Here is an 18,814-nt window from a genome sequence, read left to right on the forward strand (position 1 = left end):
GATGCGGCAGCGGCGGAGCTCTGGGGAGCTCGGAGAAGCGCTCGGTTCCTGTTTAAATTCCACACTAGGAATAGCGTGAGGAGCCGCCGAGCCCTTAGGAGCAGCGGGGCTCCCCGCGCGCTGCCCTGCGGACTGAGCCTCTTCCCGTGCCCCATCTCGGGGTCCCGCTCTGGCCTTCAGCGCGGCGGGTGTTCTTCGTCTGCCTTTTTGGCGTTGGGAAGTGTCCAGCGATCCTGCTGTTGCTTCCAGGAGTTCTACAGCTGGGGGGTTTTGAAGTAGTGATATGTAAGACATGTGAATTGTCTTGGAGGTGGTGTAAAATTTTCATCCCTTTTCACCCGACTGTGTGGCCAGGCCTGTGAAGTTGGTGGGTGTCACACTCCTGACTGGCCTGCCCAAAAATGAGTTTTTCCCTGCAGAAATGGTAACTAACTGAGGAGCAGTAGGTGTAAAATACCTGATGAAGGCTGTAGGCAATCTCTGAGTCTTTGTAGTGTGGAGTACAATGAAAACTTAAACTAAAACTGTGTCAGCATGTGCCACAACGTGTCTGGTGTGTGACCCAGTGGTTCCCTAAAAGCTAAAGATTGGTAATTGAGCACGTTTGTATTAGACAATTGAGAACTTTGGGGAGGGGCTCACAGGAAGAGGCTCAGTATAAGAAAGTTCTTTGTTGTAACTCCTGTTTATTTCTGTTTTAGATAAACATCTGATAAAAGAAGATGATAGAAAGACAGTTGTAAGTATTTGCATTTTGATCAGAAAGCTGTGTAAATCACACAGGCTCTTCTTTTATCATGGTTTGAGTATGTGTACATCATTAACTGTCAAACCTGGCTGTTAGTGACTGGTGTGCAGGTGCTGGGTCTGTCACTGGGTCTTACTCAGTGCAAACCTACACTGGTCTAGTGTAATGCTGTAAATGGCAATAAAATCATGAGAGATCTGTGCAAATACAAGGTACTGCTGCAGGGCCAGGAGTCAGTTTGGCCTGTTTGTTTTTAATTTTTATTATTTTTTTCCTTTTGTAAATTCTGTTGCTCACATTGGTGGATTTGGAATCTTACTACTTTTGACCCCCTGAAACTCTTGGGGGCCATGGGAACAGATGCTGGAAGCACGGGGAGGCAGCTGACTGCAGGGGTGCCAGAAAGTAAGGCTACCTGGTAAAGAGACAGTTGGTATATGTGTGTCAGGAAGAGAAAAAGTGGTGGCCTGTGGGGAGTCACAAAATCCAAACTGATCCCTAGTGTCTTTCTAGAAAATAATCCATTTACGTTGTGAAGAAAGGTTATGGGTGATATGGGGAGAGTATATTTTTATATGTGCTGTTTAGTACTATGGAGTGGCACAGTTTTTAAAGGTGGTCCTGTCTTTTATCAGATATGTATTGAGGGGAACATTGCAAGTGGGAAAACAACATGCCTGGATTATTTTGCACAAACTACCAGCATTGAGGTACTGGATGTAATTTTCTTTGTCTTTATTTACATCATTAAACAATTGCTTGTCTCCACAAAACTCACAGTTACCTTGGAGGTGTTGTCCTTTCTTAGGCTGATGAGAAAGGAGCCATTTGTCAGCCAGTTCACTTACTGGTGTACGTAATTATCTCTCCCTTCCCCAGCTGTTTCTCAAACTGCAGAAGAGAAATGCAGATCCTGTGCAATATAGTACTGGATGCCAAAACATCAGTAAAACCTGTGGATTACAGTTTGTACCTCTGTGAAGTAACTGCAGCTCTCATGCGTTGGGCATGTTTGGGCGTGCTTGTTTGCTTTTCCGTGTCACTTAACTCTTCGATGCAATATCTTTACTTTGTAATAAAAAAAGTAAAGATAAAGAAGCAATCATGTAAAAATACTAATGTTGTGTACTGAGACCCCAGTAAATGGATGGCTTTTTTTTTTTTTTTTTTAAAAGAAAAAATCTGTTAGAATTGCTTGTGGGGATTTCTTGGACTTTTGGTGTGTTTGCTTTTGCATTTGCTTAGAACAAGATATGGGCAGGGTAGGCTTGTACTGTGTTGTGAACAAAATCAAGATCACACCTCAGTGAGCAGTTGCTTTTGTGTACATCAGGTGGTAATTCTTTTCCTAGCATCTTATTTTGACTTAAAAAGGTGAAATTATATCCTGGCTCATAAGGTAATCAATCCAGTGTTTTATTTTGGTGGTCTAAAAAGATGTTGTATAATCATATTCTTCTGATTTTTTAAGTGTTCGTTATTACCTTCTGTATTACAGGATTCATTGCTATCTGTTGAAGATGGATGAGCTCTAGTGCAAGTCCTGAATACTCTGACTTACTGATGTAGTATTTATTAAAAATAAGTGTAAACTTTTAGGGTCAAATTACATATTTTGAATCTAAAATATGTTTTAACATGGAGTTGTTCTTTTTAACAAGGTTTTGACAGAACCAGTGGCTAAGTGGAGGAATGTTCGTGGTCATAATATCCTGGTAAGTGGCAGAAATGAATTCTACAGTTATAATTACTGTTCTTCTAGAAAGGGGTGTGGACTTCTTACCAATCAGCAAAACTGTTAACAAAAGGTGTGATCATAATCTCATACAGCAAAAAAATAAAGCTCAATGAAGCAAAGATCTTTTACTTTGATTAGGACACGTGTGTCATAGAAACGTTACATATAAAATGTGGTTTCAGCAAAGACGGGGTCTTTTATTGGGTATGAGCTAAATAAATTTACAGAAAGGTAAGCCCTGAGTGTGGCAGTTGTTTCTAAATCTACTTATGCCTATTTTAAAGATGAGAAGAATGTCTTTGCTATTAAATTACTTTAGAAAGTGAGAGGTGGATCTGATCAGTTGATACAGTTTGACTGCTGATGATATGGAAACGCTGGTCCTGTGACGTGTTCAGAGCTTCTGTTGCCCTTTGGGTAGTCATTGCTTCTGGGAAACATTGCTCACAGGTGCATCCCTTTGTCACAGCTGTTCTCAGAGCAGTCAGGGCTCTGGCTACATCTGCAGATACACTTTTGCTGGGATGCTTGTAGTGGTTTCTCATGTCAGTCTTCCCTGCTTATGTAACACCTGCATTGCAAAGTTCCTGTTGCTGGTGATACCTACGCTGAAGCTTGCGCAATTTGTTGTCAACACAGTGGTGTGGATACGCCCCAAACCACGCGTGCCCCAACATGTATTTGATGCAATTGCTGCTAGCACAGATCCTACTAGTAAATTTCCCTAGTAGCAGTTGCTTGTGCTATACTTTTTTAGTCAAGGATGGGGTGTGCTTGGCTGTGTTGCATGTCATCACAGGAGTCTCATCACTCCATAATACTTTATGATGTTGATCAAGGAGAAAAGAGGTCAGATCTGTGGACTGAAGCCATGCTGCTGACTTAAAGTTTGTCACCTCAGCAAACAGACACTGAGCAATGTCTTATTTTGGGTTGGATCTTTTATCTGCTCTGCAAGATAAACTCTTGCTTCTGTGTGTGTGTGTGGCATTGCAGCAATTAGAGTAGAAGATCTGAGATCTGGTTTGAGGATTCCTTGGGAAGAAGAGTTGTCTATGCTAAAAGACACCTATTCTGAGGCTAAAGGCATACTTACTGGAACCATATGTTGCATTTCTGGGTGGACTGGAGATACTGAGAGTTTGTTAGGGCACAGAAATAGAGTAGCAGATACGTTTATATTTGAATTGTCTCAAATGACCTGTGCCTTGGTCCTCGCCATTCCAGGCGAGGCAGAGTAACTAATTTCTGCTGACTTCAGCAAGTGTTCCAAGTGCCCCACTTTGTGTCTTTAAGGACCAGGACTGTAATTCTTATATCTGCACTGCAGCGAGCAGATGATCACTTAATTTCTGTCAAACCTGGTGTCAGCTGTTCTGGTGTACTTTTACCAATTCCATCCTAGTGCAAAAGCTTATGAAATACCCAACTTCTCTTTTTTTGCTGTTTGACCTTACAAAAATGTCTGTCTCATTTCTGTCTCCAAATAATCACAGGGCTTAATGTACCAAGATGCATCAAGATGGGGGATAACATTGCAGACTTACATACAGCTTACAATGTTGGAGCAACATACTAGACCAATGGTAAAAAAACATTTTTCTTTTAATTTTAAAGAAGCATTAGAGAGGGTTATGAGTAATAAGTATCTTTAGCTGTGTATCCAAAAGTTAAGGTGCTGTTTGTATTTGGTCTTAGTTTCTGTATTGAGGCTGAATTTTTATGGTGCAGAGACATTGTTGATATGCTCAGAATCTCTTCCAGGGATGAAACATCTGCCTTCAACCAGCTCAGAACTTCTACTTCCCCATAGTGCTTTTTTTTTTTTTTTTACCATCCTTATGAGCTGGATTTGCAGAAATCTTTTTATCATCACTGTGCATCACTGACTTGTTTGCAATTGGTGTCTCTCTAAATTTAGCTATTTATAACCTTTGGCAAACTTTAGGTAACCTTAAACGTAGTGCAAGTATTCCTTCCACTGCTCCCTGCAGTCTAACACAAAAGCAGCCATTGCTGCTTGTGTTAATCCAAAATACTTCCACTAAATTTCTCTTGCTTTTTTGTAGATGGTTTTCATCCTTTTTTTCTTGTAATTTTTTTTTGTTTTTCTGTATTGATTCACATGCTCTATCTAGTATAAAGGATATGATGAGCAATATGAGCTTGAAATTAAACAACTGTACTGAAGAATGAAAACTAGTGAGAGACTCAAGTTTTCTTTTGTAGGTTTCCCCTGTAAGAATGATGGAGCGATCAATTCACAGTGCAAAATACATTTTTGTAGAGAATTTGTATCGAAGGTATGGTATGTGCTTTTCTACTTCCTTCCTTTCTACATCCATATATGTATAATTGACCGATGTTTTCTTTAGTAATTTGCATCTAAGTGGTCAGTGAAATCTGTCAGTTCTTTGCAGGAGTGGCAATGTGTTTTGTATGGGACATGGTGCCCACTGGTAGAATAAAACCTGTGGGACACTGGGCAGATGAGACCCTTTTTCCAAACGGCTCTTGTATATTTAGCAAATATTATTATTTAGAACACCATTTATTGAAGTTATCTGTTCTCCATCTGAATACAAGAGTCTTGCTTAAATCAAAGCAAACCCATACTAGACAGGTCAAAACCCCCGAGGTTATAAAGGATAGCACTGTAGGAGGGACAGAATGAGATCCAGCCTTAGCATCCAGGATTGGCACTTCTTGTAAGCAGGAACTTGAGTGACAGGTGGTCCAGGCCTGATGTGCTGCTGCTCACAATCAGGATTCATAGGATCAAAATAGTCTGAAAACCTGAGTAGGCTAGTGAGTAAGGAAAGCAAGACCTGTTGTCTCTGAATGTCACCTTCTGAATCAGGTCTCAGCCCCCAGTGTGCTTGGGCCAGAGGCAGAGCAATCTGTTCTGGGGGATAAGACTTGGCCGAGAGAAAAGAAGCGTTTATTAGCTGGCTGATGTGTAACTCATCCATCCCATGCTAATTGAAGTAGTGCAGTAATCAGCACTGGGTTTTTCGATTTTGTTTTCTTTAGAATGCTGACCTTGTATTGAGAAGCCTATGTAACAGATTGTTGTTTTAATGGATTTTTTCATTGGTCTTAAGGGACAAAACCCCTTTCCTGTCCCTGTCTGCAGAAAGAATGGCTGCATGCCACAAGATGGCATCCATGCTACATAAACACCTAGCCTGTTGCTGGAACTGCTTTGAAAGTTGAGAGAGACACAGTAAGATGCGAGGCAAACAGAAAGAGACATAATTTATCCCCAGTCTACATGTAGTGGAAATGTATTGGAATGTCTTTCTCATTTTAAATTACTGCCTTTTTTTTTTTTTTACATTGTTGACAATGTGTTTTGTCCCAAAGACTGAGAGCTTTATTGCTATCAGGCTGTCTGCTTGTGTTAACTCTTATGTATTAATTTGGAGTAACATTTTTAAGGGCATCTAGGATGTTTCATGGCTTCAGCACTTTTAAATGTTGGACTGAAGGCATTTGCTTTGTTTGTTACAGTAATCTGCAAGACATCTGATGCTACCAATAGCAAAACAACCTATGATATAGGGGTGTGTAAAAGGATTATAAATTAAAAAATGAAAACTTTGGGCTACATTACAATAGCCATTTTGAATGACATGAAAAAAATGTTTGTCTTACCTCATATCCTGTCTCTAGTGTTGGTCAAAAGTACTTGAAGAGAGTATAAGAACATAGTAAGCATTAATGATAATTTCTGAGTGTGTCCTGTAACTTATAGTTAGTCTTCATTCAGCAGTGGTTTCTCTGTATTTAGTAATCCACAGGGAGTTTTTTGTCCATGAACCTGTCCAGTTTCCTCCTAAGCTCATGTAAAACTTAAGTTTCCAGGACATCCTATGGCAAGCAGTTCTATTTCTTAACTGTAATGGGAAAAATAATTAATATTTGTAACTGTTAATAATAGAAACTTTGTTTTAGTGTTTTTTTTCTTGAGGTCTTTGTGTTGTATAAACAATGCTTCATGACGTTTTGAATTTGGGTGGGTATAATATTGGTCTTGTTTTAATTTCACAAATGCTGAAGTAAATTTGGAATAATTCTAGCTGGGTATAAAAATATGAGTTTAGAATTGATCTGTGCAGACTGTCCAGTGATTGGTGGCTTTTATGTTTATTCAGTGGAAAAATGCCAGAGGTGGATTACGTTGTCCTAACAGAATGGTTTGACTGGATCCAGAACAACACTGATGTTTCGGTTGATTTGATAGGTAAAATATTGCATGAGATCTGGAGGGGCATGTGAGTCTGTGGCTTTCCTTCCTGGGAGAAAAAAATAATTCTTGCTCATAAATAATCACATTATTCAATACAATAGTGATTACAGGGTGTAGCATCACACAGCATAAATTTGTGGATGGTTCATGGATTGATTAACAGTATCACCAAAGTGGGGAGGGTCAGTGGTGGTACCCAAGTCAGGATTCTTTCCTTCTACAATTTGTGAAGTGAGCTTTTTCTTTGCTTTTAAAACTGATCCTTAAACATAACCATTATAATTTTTGTTATGGCAGTTTATTTGCAGACTTCTCCTGAAGTTTGTTACGAGAGGTTAAAGAGAAGATGCAGGGAAGAGGAAAAAATCATTCCTCTGGTAAGGAGTTCCTTCAATATATGTGGTTACAATGACTTTTAAAAACATAATGATTCCAATCTAAATACTAAAATTATATCCTGAGTGTATTGCTAAAATGTGTTGCAGATGTTTTCCTTGCAAACTAAGATTTCAGTACTTGATTTGGATTTCTTTTATAAAAATTATAATGCACACTGACTTTCCCAAGTGTTGTGTTTTAGTGATCAGTGTACTAGAGCTGACTATTTAGGTGCAGTATTAATCAAGTGTTAATCTTCTCTAAGATGTAAGAAGACCTGATTTTATCTATAGGAGGGAAATGGAGTTAGTGATCTTTAAAGGAGCTGAGAGCCTGTCCTCTTTTTCTAGGAATATCTAGAAGCTATTCATCAGCTCTATGAAGAGTGGCTCATCAAACATACACTGTTCAAAGTTTCCTGCCCAGTGCTTGTGAGTATTTAGTTAGAAGCAATTAAGCATATGGAGGATTTTACTCTTTAAATATTATGGGTGTTATTTAGTGGTCCAAAAAAAAAACAACAAATCTGCTTTTTTAATAACTTTTGGAGAAGGAAAACCTTAAAAAAATGTTTACAGCTGTCAACAGTGTATAGCATAGAAGTGCAGTCTTTATCTCTGGTGGAACTGGAGGGTTTGTTCACTGGGATTGTTTACAGGATCAGATGCAGCTTTTCAGTGAATGTCAAATTCAGATCAGAAATCTAATCAGATCCATCTCTAGGGAGTGTATTAATTTGGCTTCAGTGGTAGTCCTGTTCAGTTTTGCTTGAAAGCAAACATTTTTTATTGTGTCAGTTATTTTTAATCTTCACGTTCTTCTTTTCAAGGTTATTGGAGCTGACCATGACATGCAGAAAATGATAGAAAAGTACGAAGAAAACCGGGACCAAATACTAAACCCATATAATATGCAACACCATTTATAGAAGTCTACAGTTGTTGTATTTAAAAAACGTTGATGAAGTCTGGTTTAGGGGCAATTTTTAGAGTTTTTAATATTTCTAAATATAATGGGTTTTGCTTTTGAATTATGCTTTGTAGAGTGTTGTGGACTTACTGGACTTACTGCTGTGAAATGTTCTGTTAATGACTTGTATATGAACAGAAGCCAGTTCCCTTTCATGTTTTTATATTCTCCATCAGCTTTACTATGTCAATTCCGTTCAGCTAAAATACAGCTATTTCTCCTATGTCCCACTTCACTGCTGCTTCCTAGAAGTAACATAAGTGTCTTCCCTTTTTTTGTTAAAGATAATCCCATTTTTGTTATTTCAAAAAAATAGTTCCATACAAAAGGTGAGATGTCCTTTATTATTATTAGAGGAAGAAAATGAAGTGCATTGAGTTGATGCAGCTTTGTTAAATAGGTCTTGTCATGTCAAAATGGGGTGGTCTTTCTCTAATCCTATCTACACTAGTGCAATTCCATTGAATCTAGTAAGTTTCTTCTGCTTTACATGAAACTACAATATAGATTTAGTTCTAAGGATAACTATGCACAAGTACAGTCCCACTGAATTCAGTGGCTAAAAAACCCCATGGTTTTTGGAGCAGTTGCAGAATGGCTGTTAGGCTTTTTTTGAAGCTAGGTTTTTAAAAGGGCTTTTATCTCTAATGTTCATGAAATCACTGGCCCTGTGGTACCCGAGCTGAGAACTAGTGAAAATGCAGGGTGCACAGAACTGTATTTGTTGTTACTTTCAAATGGTTATAAAAAAGCTTGAATTAATTGACTTCTTAACTGTTTAGGGTTCTTCATTTGTACCTTTTTTAAAAAAGAGAAATACAGGTCATGATTTGGGTTTATATCTTGATCAGTTTATTGTGACTTACAGGTACGTTAAGAGTAGAGAAACATAATGGGGATTTATTTTACAGTTTAGCTAATGAGTGTTAAGTTGCTCTTAATTTCTGCTTTACCCTCCTAGTGTTGTCTTCAAGATAATCCTAACAGTTCTGACTGTTTTCACATTACTGCTGTTTGTGGGGAATGATTTGTGAAGTACAGTATGTCATTCTTTTTTTTATGTAATAGTTTTGGATGGTTTAATTGGAGCAAGCAAGGTTAACAGTGCTTCAAAACACACTTTAATGTAGTTGAGCATGTCATAGCTTTGTAGTGGATGCTCCTAAAAATGCCTAATGTCTAAGGCTTCCTTTAGTGCTTTTATCATTTATTACAGACATTTGTCTGGAACTTGTTGGAGGATGCAGATTTGCAGGAACTTGTTTTTTTTCCTGTTTCACCTGATTTTGAACAGTGTATGATGGTATTACTTTTGGAGTTCACTGCTTTTTATTTTGTAGTTTTTTGGTAGCTGGTTTTGTGGTATGCCTAAAAATCACTGTAGTTGAAATGACTGCATCATTTTCCAAGGCAGGAAATGCAGTTCATTTCTTGTTATTTCCATCTGGTGAGAAATTTTTTTTTCCAAATGAGTACAGCTTAATAATGTGACAGCACTGAGACAGCATTTCCAAGTGAGCTGCTATGCTAAAGCTTATGAACTCAGCATTGCCATCCAGTTGTAAAGCTTTGGAATCCTAGCTTAAAAATAATGTGTGTTAAGTAATCATCTTACTTATTCAAGCTTATTTGCAGGGGGATGGTACTAATTCTTGAAACCTGTTAAAACTTTCAAAGCTTTTTTTGTCAGAGACCAAAGGAACTATTTCTTTGGAAACAGTTCTATAAACTTGTAGTCATCTTCAGTTTGTTCTTCTAATTTCATTATAGGTTGTAGAAGCCAAGGATGTATATTTTGCATACAGTCCAGAAAAAAGCACTTAACTGTTTTGCACAGAGAATTTTACAGTACAAAGAATCTCACTTATCTTTCAGCTTTTGAAAGCAAATTTTTATCAGATTTCCCCCTTCATTACATCAAAACAGTAGTTTGGATGGAAGTTAGTGATATTCATAATTACAATGTAATATAAGGGAGTAAATTCTGTCTCTTATTTATTAAAGATTAGTGATGCAGTGGCTACATGTGTATGTTTTGTTATCTATTACTTTTCATGTATAGATTGTCATATATGCCATATATGGGAAGGTTGGGGTATTTAAGGAAAACTGGGAACAAAACCAAACAGATGCTTGTTATATGTCATAAATGTTAAAATGTTTGCTGTAGATAAAAGTACTGTGTACTCATAAAGAGCTGTTTTTAAGCCTGGAATTTATGTGCTTTTGTGTCTTGAAATCTCCTGGCTGAGGAGGGGAAAAAAGGGCAATCAGCAATAGTCTGATACATGTTTTGTTCTTTTTATGATTGTCAAAGCGGTGATTGTGTAGCAAATTGCAAAATAGCATGAAGTAGTGCTCTGTTTCTATAGGCAGACTGAAGTTCAGTACCAGTAGAGCGGATCATGTAAGCAAGTTGCCACTTCTCTTGGCTTTTAGGATGTGGTCCCTCAGTTGAATGTAGCCTCTCCTGTAGACTGAGCCATACATCACTGTTTTTCATGCATTTTAGCTATTCTGGATTTATTACTTCCATCACAGTTCCACATCTGAACTGCAATGTGTGATAAGTTACCTCCTCTGTATTGCCTTTTCTGTGTTACATACTAGTCTGGGTACAGGGATGTTTCATCAGTATTTACTTTGCCCTGGTCAAGGTGTCTTAGCAAATAAATAATATCTGGTAGCAGCTTACTAATTTATTTGGAGTAAGTTAGAGACACTGGCACAATGAACACATTTAACACATGCATTTTTTTTAGCCTGGTCTCTTGTGTGTTTCTTCTAGCATGGAAAGCTTGCTTGGAAGATCTTGGAGAATTCAGTCCTTCGGCAGGATATGGCGGCTTACATAAATGTTGTGCATTTCTAAAGCAGGATAAAGTCAGATGGTTTTCCCCCCTCCCTAGCATTTGAGGGGGCTGACACAAAGTCATGAGGTTTGTTGGGTTTTTTTATATGAAAAGTTTAGTTTCAGAACAAATTCCTACTTAAGAGAAACAGTCTTCTGTCTAGTCCAGATAAGTCTAATTGATCATTCAACATTTTTTTAAGAGGCTGGCGTGTGACAATTCTTCATGCTGTATCAGGAGCAGGGCACCATTTTGCTTATTGTAGTGTAAACATACAAGAGTCATCTCTTACCTGATTACATACAGAAGTTCAATAAGGAGAATGACAGAATAGAGGAGCTCTGTTTGTTACCTGTGTACTGCACACATACTACTTTATTTTACTTACTTTCATGCCAGAAGGCTTTGAATTGAATTGTCTGCTCCATCCTAAAGGCCTGTACCTGTTAATAGTGATACATTCTTCCCTTGCATCCCTCCCAAAGAAAAAGTATTGACCTGTCAGGACTCCCACTGTGAGCGTGCTGCTCTGCAGATGTCACTGGATTCCGTCCCAATCCTAGTTGGGAGTTTTTTTACTATTCACTTTTGTGAAAAAAGGAGCCTTGTGGGATTTAATTGGCTGTCTCAGCAGTTAGTTTCCAGTGGGTGGGACCTTTAGCTGGGGTGGTGGATTACTGGTGGTTATTCTCCCAGTGTTCAGGTACAATTAAAGTAAAAAATGATAAAGCAGTGTTTCAGAAATTGTCTTTTTGTGGTAGATGGCTCTGAGCAGTAGAGATGTGTATCTTCCTCAGTGCTTTGCAAGCCCTTGTCAGTCCCTCTCGGGTATGCTTTGTCTCAGGGAATTGTTTTATTAACAGTAATTTATAAATCTGAAGCAAATTGTTATTTTTCTTCTTTTCACTTAGTGTCTGCATGCTTTCCAGCTGTGTGCTTTTGGGTTTTTTTGGAGGTGGTTTTTTTAACACTAAAATTTGGTTTTAATTGTTGGATTTAAGAATACCAGTTTGTTCTGAAATAAAGCTATGATTCTTGAGCACCTTAACTCCAGGGAGGGCAAGGCTGTACCTGTGATAGGAATGTTAAGGGGAGGAAATTACTTGCCGTAAGAGACCCAGTGGGGAGAGGCAGTGTGAGTATCAGCCAGGTACCAGGTCTGCTGCCTAAGCTCTGTGTCTGCCCTGATCAAAGAGACTTTCTCTATTCCAAGGCTTGGGAGAGCTGAGCAATTCAAAATGGTTGTGTGTAGCATCTAAATTTGGAAACAGAACTGGCTTTGTCTATGATGGAAAGGCATCCAGTGAGTCCATAAATCCCTACTGAATTCATAGACAGTCAGGACCAGCTGCAGCACAATTAAAGCTGGCAGCTCACCAGAGGATAGGCATGCATTTTACCAACACAAATCACCTGCCTTTAGAAAGCAGCCCAGGCAGCCTCTCTTGCTGGTTAGCAGAGCTGCTTCAGTAGTTGCTCTTACTTAAGTTGATTAGCCAAGGAGAGGTGCAGTGGACACTAGCAAGAGGGACAGGAGGGCACTGGAAGATGGGGTCAGAAGTCTTAGGGTCCCTTTTGTCTGTCCCTCTTCTCAGGTCTGACTGTATTTACAACTAGGATTTTAAATCCAGTTCTACCATACTGATGTGGAAGCAGCTGCACAAGGCCTAAGAACTTACCTTTTATTTCGGCTGGTTTTCAAATCTTCTCTCCACAAGCATTTTTAATTGTAAAGCTTTTGTCTCTCAAAGACTCAAGAAATTTGCAATGTGAAAGTCATTTCTAGTACAAGACCTGAACACCCTCTATCATCTGTACAGGAAATGAAACTAAAGGGTATTCTTGCAGCAATAAGAAACTGAGATGAAAATATCTAGAAGACTTTAATTGCATAGTAGCTCTCCCTACAAAGACAGACAGACCACTTACCAGTCCTGGCCAGTCTGCCACGAGGAGAAGATTCCACAATCCAGGTACTCAAACATTAAAAAGTAGATTCTCAGAGCATGGCCACTTTTTATGTAGAAATTCTGTCTAGTTACTGTTTGGTGGGCACTGTTTGGAAATAAAAAATTAATGACAATATCACCACTATCTCCACAGTGTTCCTGTGGCTTGGTGAAGCAGTGCACTGTTAGGGCTGTGCTTCCTTTCTTCTCTGAGACCCTCTATGTTGTTTTCCTCATGTGAAGTGGTTCATAAGCTCGTGGACATGGAAAATGCTGCTCCAACAGTACTCACAAATGGGGCAAAGTGAGGATCTGTCCACTGTATGCCAGGTATGAAGATGACTGGACTCAATGATCTTAAGGGTCTATTCCAATCTAAATGATTCTGTAAGATGGAAGCAATTGTGCACAAGCCCATTAGGGGAAGTTTAGTGAAGACTTAAGAGTGTTTCTAATAGTAGATGTTAACTGAACAAGTTTCATGAAGGCCAGCTGTGTGGCATTGATGGAGTTAGATGTCTGAGATGGTGTCTTTGCAAGTGGTAGTCTTCAGTTTCCTTTTGTATTTTTTCATTACTAAGTTGCTGTTAAATAGTTTTCCTTGTATGAGTACAGTAAAGATAAAATAGGATTTTAGGTATATGAATCCTGTAGTACTGGTGGTCATCTAAATACTTGTGAGATACCTTCATTTGTGATTAGAAGGAGTTTTTGCAGTTTTGGAGTTCCTGAATAGTTGACACAATTTGAGATTTAAAACACACAATTTTAATAACCCCCAAAGGGGGGAAAATACAGCCTATAAAAAGCAAAATGCTTAGGAAGAACAGATGGGTACTTGAAAGAAGACCAAGGAGGTTGTGGTAGGATGACCTAGCCAGAAGCTAAGCACCTACACAGCTGCTTGCTCCTCCCACTTCCCCAGCAGGATCAAATGAACTTTTGGTTTGAAACAAAAGGTTTAATAAGTGAAGGAAAGAAAGGGAAAAAACCCAGTGATACAATGGCAGTAAGTCACCACATTCCTCAGGAAGATGAATGCCCAGCCAGTCTCTGAGCAATGGCCACCTTGGTAGGCAAAAAAACCCCTACCACCTTCTGCTACCAGCTGTATTGCTAAGCATGATGTTCTGTGGCATGGTATAGCCCTTTGGCTGGTTTGGGTCAGCTGTCCCAGCTGTGTCCCAGTTACTCATCACTGCTAGAGAGAGTTGTGACAGTGCGCAAGCACTGCTCAGCAAGAGCAAAACCACTGGTGTAATACCAACAATTTTAGCCACAAAACCCACCAGACCAGGGGCTGCTATTAAGAAAGTTATCTCAGTCCTAGCCTAGACCCAGAACAGAAGTATTAATGTGTGTGCATGTTCACCCATTCCTCACAATCCCACCCAAAGCTGAAGTCAGCCCTGTCACTTGATGGACAAAATTTTATTCCTCCTACATTGCTGGAACAAAGTGATGACAGGACTTCAATAATTAGTTGTTCAAAAATCAGGTCTTTACATTTTAGCTCCTGAGGTTTTTCTAGTGCAACCCATGTGCTCCTCTTTGATTTTCTGGGGGCTGAAGGTCAATTTTATGCAGTTTATAGTATATTTATTTTACCCAATATTTCAACCACATGAAAAACCGAAACATTCTTAGCACTGAAGTGTTACTGGAAAAATTACTTAAAGCAGTACTGAAGTCTTTCTGGGTAACAAGTGTATAAAGAATCACTGAAGATTGTGCTGAAACACAGTACCAGTGACTGTACTTTTCTAAATTGAATTACATGTTGTGCATGACAGAGCATCTCAAAGCTGGGACTCCAGCTTACAGGTGATCTAACAATGCTGCTCCCTTTCCTTCTCAGCACAATGCTTTTCACACAGCACTCTGACCTACAGGATATCACTTATCCTGGCTCTAATGCTCACTGGGACCCTTCTCTAATCTTTTCTTTCCCTGCCACTAAAATAGCAGAGGATGGTAGTTTTTTCCCTTAATTTTAGTAAGATGGACTTACAGAAAAGTCCAGTGAATTCCAGAGCTGGTGCAGTTAAGTGGCAGAAACAGGGCAAGGGAGAAGGCAGCAGTAGCTGGATCTCCCTCTTCTGGTAATAGTGAATTAGAATGCTCAATGCTTCTCTTGAAATTTGTGGTGGTAACCACAAAAAAACTTGGAAGCAAGTGGAGACAGGTATAAAACCTGTAATACAGGTTATTGCCTCTATAATATCTAAACTGTTGCTCCTAATGCAAAAATAAAACCAAGTGTTCACAGGGCTGTTTCCTTCTTTAAACCTAATGGAATGTTATCAAACTTTTTAACTTTCAACTGAGAAAAGGTGCAAGATCATTTAGAGCACAGCTTCACAGGAATGTAGTGAATTAACAGATGTACACTCCAGTATAGCATTTGTAAAGCTGTAAAGTTGGATCATCCCATTTTTAAACATTCACCTGGTTCTATCATTGTACAGGAGTAAGGAATACTCCAGAAATAGAACTGTAATGGAAAAAAAGAAAAAATTGTGCTTAACTGAAGAAACCTATCTGGCATTAAGCAGCACAGCAAGAAGTCTGGCTAATGAGTTACATGTTTTTAAATTTATGTAAGTTGCCTGTGCTTTAGAAAGGTGACCATTTGGTTTGCAGTGCCAAAGATTCTAATGAGCATAAGCAATTGAGAATCTGCTCAACTACTTCCTCTTTTTACTGTCCAAAAGCAGTGGTTGCTGTTTTTGGGATTTTTTAAACTGTTCCAACAAAGCTAATAATCTCCTTGAAAAGCTGATCAAGGCCACGAGTGAGAGGAAAAAAAAAACAGGCAGGTTACAGATAAAAGCACTGGTAGAATCAAGTGTGATGGCATAACATTCCTTGGTCACTTTTGTCAATAATGACATAAGGCTCCTGGATTTCATTTACTTTTGAATTATAGTTCTCCAGCTTTACTTCACTGGATTCAGGAGAGTCATGTTCAGGCTGTGAGAGGTTCCTTCTGCCCTGTGTGGTGGTCCTTCTTACGCATGAAGACTGAACATCAATACTTTGTGGTGGAATGTAGGTGAGGTTGGGTGGCTCTCTAATGTGTTTGAAGCACTCACAGGCTGTACGTGCATTAGGAGTATGCAATAACAGTTTCTTCCTATCAGAATCAGCAGTGGGATCCTCCATGTTCCTGGTACTACAGCACGGATCTGAAGATGGTTCAGTATGTACAGCTGCTCTGCTCTGCATCTGAGCATTAGTCAAATATGTATGGTTTATTTGGGAATGATTAAATTCTCTGACGTGCCTGTCACTTGTACTTGCATATGATACTGACTCAGGTTGGCCAGTTTCCTCTACTGGATACATAAGGTCTTCCTGAGTGTCCTTGATTTGTAGTTTTGTGAAGGTTAAAGACAGCTCACAAACATCCTCTTCCCTGGGGACATTGCAGTGTTGGACAGATGCAGTGTCCTCGTACAGCAGAGACTTCAGCTCATTGGGTTCATCTGCAGGGTCCAGGTCTATGCAATTTATGGCATCGTTAATTTCTGCTTCAATTGATCCTCTGGGGACTTCTTGAGCTTTGTACTCCAAAGTGGCTTTGCTGTCACAAGAGCTGTCAGCAAATAGTGCAAAGGCTGGCGGGCCACTTGCTCCTGGTGAGAGTGGCACAGGCCTGATCTCATTTGCAGTTGACTCTGCAGAGACTGCCAAAGCACATTCCTCACTTAGACTGGCTCTTGGCTTTTTTTCAAAAGCTTTTGGAGAAAGATTCTCGCTGAAAATAGGTGTCTGTCTTATGACAATGTCACTATATTTGATTAAGAAGTCCTCACTGTCTGAGCATTTGCCTGGAAAATGTGCAGTGTTAATGACTTGCCTTTGGTGTTCCTGAAGCCTGTTAGTGGATTGAGTAACTGCTAACTGAGGCATCTCATCTTTGATCCTCAGATTCCCAGCAGCTTCAAAGGCTACATCACTATTAGTTGAAGACTTCTGTTGAGTAGCAAGGCACAGAGTTGTCTCACTGTTTTCTTTATTTTCTAGATTTTCAGCATCTTCTCTCAGGGGTATCTGATCCTCTTTGTCCTTATCTCCATGATGCTGGTGCATTTGTATGTTCTTCTGTAGGGTTTTCTCCAAATTACCATGTTTTTCTTCACTTGTCATTTCAAGGATGGTTTCACACTCAATTCTTGCCAGGAATATTTCAAATGCAGTCTGCTTTGTTTCCTCATTGTTTCTCTTTTTGACAAGTGAAAACTCTGTTGGTGTTGTTGCAATGTAACCTATTTTCTCCAGTACTGATGTTACAATGTCATCTGGGAGCACAGATTGAATATAGTAGACAAAATTACCGGTGAATGTCTGAAACAGAATGCAAGATTGAAAAACAGGTGAACGCTTTTTGGGTGGCGTGGAGGGAAGCATGAAAGACTTCCTAAAAATCAAAAGTACCTTAACAATTAGCATTATTTTCTAAGCCTTTCAGCATTATAGCTTTGCTATTGCACATTAATTTCCATGAAGCTATGCCAGTTTAAACCTGCTGAGATACTTGCTAGGAGCATCAATATTAAAAAAGGAAGAGAGCAGAAAAATAACTTTAGTCAGACTAGGGAAACTCAGAAATATGTCTTTTGTGCTCTAGTGAAATGCAGGATTTTTCAATGAAGATTCATAGAACAAATAAATGAGGGCTCATGTTTTCCTAAAGAAACAGACATGGTGCACTCACTGTTAATAATATTTCTTATTATCAGGCTGCCCAGCTTGAGACTGACTTACCTACTTCTATGGCTGAGACTTAAGTATTGGTCTCACAAGCACAAGCTTAGGGGGAGAACAAAACTGCCCCTCCAGAGAGCTGGCAATGTAGGACTGAGCCTCAGTCTCAGGAAAGCTGTCAACATTGCCTTTCACTCCCCAGCTTCTGATCCTTCTAGGGGGGATGGGAGGAGCTGGTATTGGATTGGGGGAGGGAACGGTGGTGTGTGTGTGTGTGACATCAGAGCAGATGAGAGTCAGGACATGTGTGTAGCTCAGGATTCTTGTACTATGTCCTGTTTTAGATGAATAAGAATACTGGAATATACAGCTGTTTGAGAATCTGCAGACAGGACTAAATAGCAGGAAGAAGGAAATGGCTTTTCCTCCCCAGCATCTGTTGCTGTAGGAAGGGAAGTAGGTTTGCATGTTAAGCATTCAGGATTTTTTTAAATCACAAATAGATTTGACATGTGTTGGAGAGTGCTCTCTCTTTAGGGAAACGAGAGATGTTCAGTGTGCTAGGGAAGAGGGGTAACCTTGACCATCTTGCTACAAAAAGCAGCCACATTTTCTTTTTCAAAGGGGCTTTTCCTACTCGCTTCACGAGCTGCAGTGACCAGAGCTGGGACAGGTGCTGTAATCACTGGGCCAGAGAGACACTGGTCCCCCTGGGCACTGGCATCAAGCTGTTAGCAAAACTGGTAACTGAAGTGAAAAGCATCTCCTCCTTACAGGCAAATTAAGGTTAAAACTCAGAGTAATGAGAGTCTTTGCCTTTGATTGTGCCTCTTCACTTCTCTACCGTCTCACAATAACGGAAGGTCTCTGTTCCCAACTCCGAGGGCCGGGCAGGCCCGTGAAGGCCCCGTCTGGGCGAGGACAAGGCCCGCAGAGGCCAATGAACACCCCTAACCCTTCCGGTTCGGCTCTTAAACGCAGCTCCGGTCTTCCCGGGACGGGGCCGCTGCCTCCGGCACCGCAGGCAGGAGGGAAGAGGCCTCGAACCCCCGCGGCCGGAGAAGCCCTTCCCGGGGCTGCCCGCGGCCCTTCCCTACCTTCAGGGACCTGATTTCCTTCCGCCACGGGGAGAGGAGCAGGTTGATGCAGAGCAGCTCCAGCAGCTCCAGCGCTTTCAGCAGCCCGGGCAGGACGCTGCTGCTGCTGCTGCTGCTGCTG

General features: G+C 40.0%; 2 protein-coding genes across 3 annotated transcripts in view; one reads left to right on the forward strand and one right to left on the reverse strand.

Moving 5' to 3' along the window:
* Positions 1 to 730: 730 nt before the first annotated feature.
* Positions 731 to 8,044, forward strand: TK2 (thymidine kinase 2, mitochondrial). 2 transcript variants are annotated; one of them, XM_010006180.1, is made up of 8 exons: positions 731 to 739; positions 1,384 to 1,458; positions 3,983 to 4,072; positions 4,716 to 4,789; positions 6,644 to 6,732; positions 7,036 to 7,115; positions 7,467 to 7,547; positions 7,946 to 8,044. In XM_010006180.1, exons 3-8 carry the CDS (start codon positions 3,989 to 3,991, stop codon positions 8,042 to 8,044), a joined length of 507 nt encoding a protein of 168 aa, XP_010004482.1. In that variant the 5' UTR covers positions 731 to 739; positions 1,384 to 1,458; positions 3,983 to 3,988. The 2 variants fall into 2 exon arrangements, with proteins under 2 accessions (XP_010004482.1, XP_010004483.1); XM_010006181.1 differs by lacking the exon at positions 1,384 to 1,458 and adding an exon at positions 2,410 to 2,463.
* Positions 8,045 to 15,730: 7,686 nt separating this feature from the next.
* The window catches only part of LOC104396401, a 4,675-nt gene continuing 1,591 nt past the window's right edge, over positions 15,731 to 18,814 (reverse strand). The window contains exons 2-3 of the mRNA XM_010006240.1: positions 18,694 to 18,811; positions 15,731 to 17,236 (exon numbers count right to left, since the gene is read on the reverse strand). Coding sequence (XP_010004542.1) covers positions 15,731 to 17,236; positions 18,694 to 18,811 — 1,624 coding nt within the window. The remainder of the gene's footprint in view (positions 17,237 to 18,693; positions 18,812 to 18,814) is intronic.

This window comes from Chaetura pelagica, unplaced genomic scaffold, assembly GCF_000747805.2.
Source record: "Chaetura pelagica isolate M959 unplaced genomic scaffold, ChaPel_1.0 scaffold139, whole genome shotgun sequence".
NCBI classification, from domain to species: Eukaryota; Metazoa; Chordata; class Aves; order Apodiformes; family Apodidae; genus Chaetura; species Chaetura pelagica.

What these genes read in the sequence shown, in the direction of transcription:
- TK2 (XM_010006180.1), top strand. Translation starts at nt 3,989, where the DNA reads ATGTACCAAGATGCATCAAGATGGGGGATAACATTGCAGACTTACATA. An exon ending in TGTTTCGGTTGATTTGATAG is followed by an intron (nt 6,733 to 7,035) that starts GTAAAATATTGC and finishes TTGTTATGGCAG; the next exon opens with TTTATTTGCAGACTTCTCCT. An exon ending in AGGAAAAAATCATTCCTCTG is followed by an intron (nt 7,116 to 7,466) that starts GTAAGGAGTTCC and finishes CTCTTTTTCTAG; the next exon opens with GAATATCTAGAAGCTATTCA.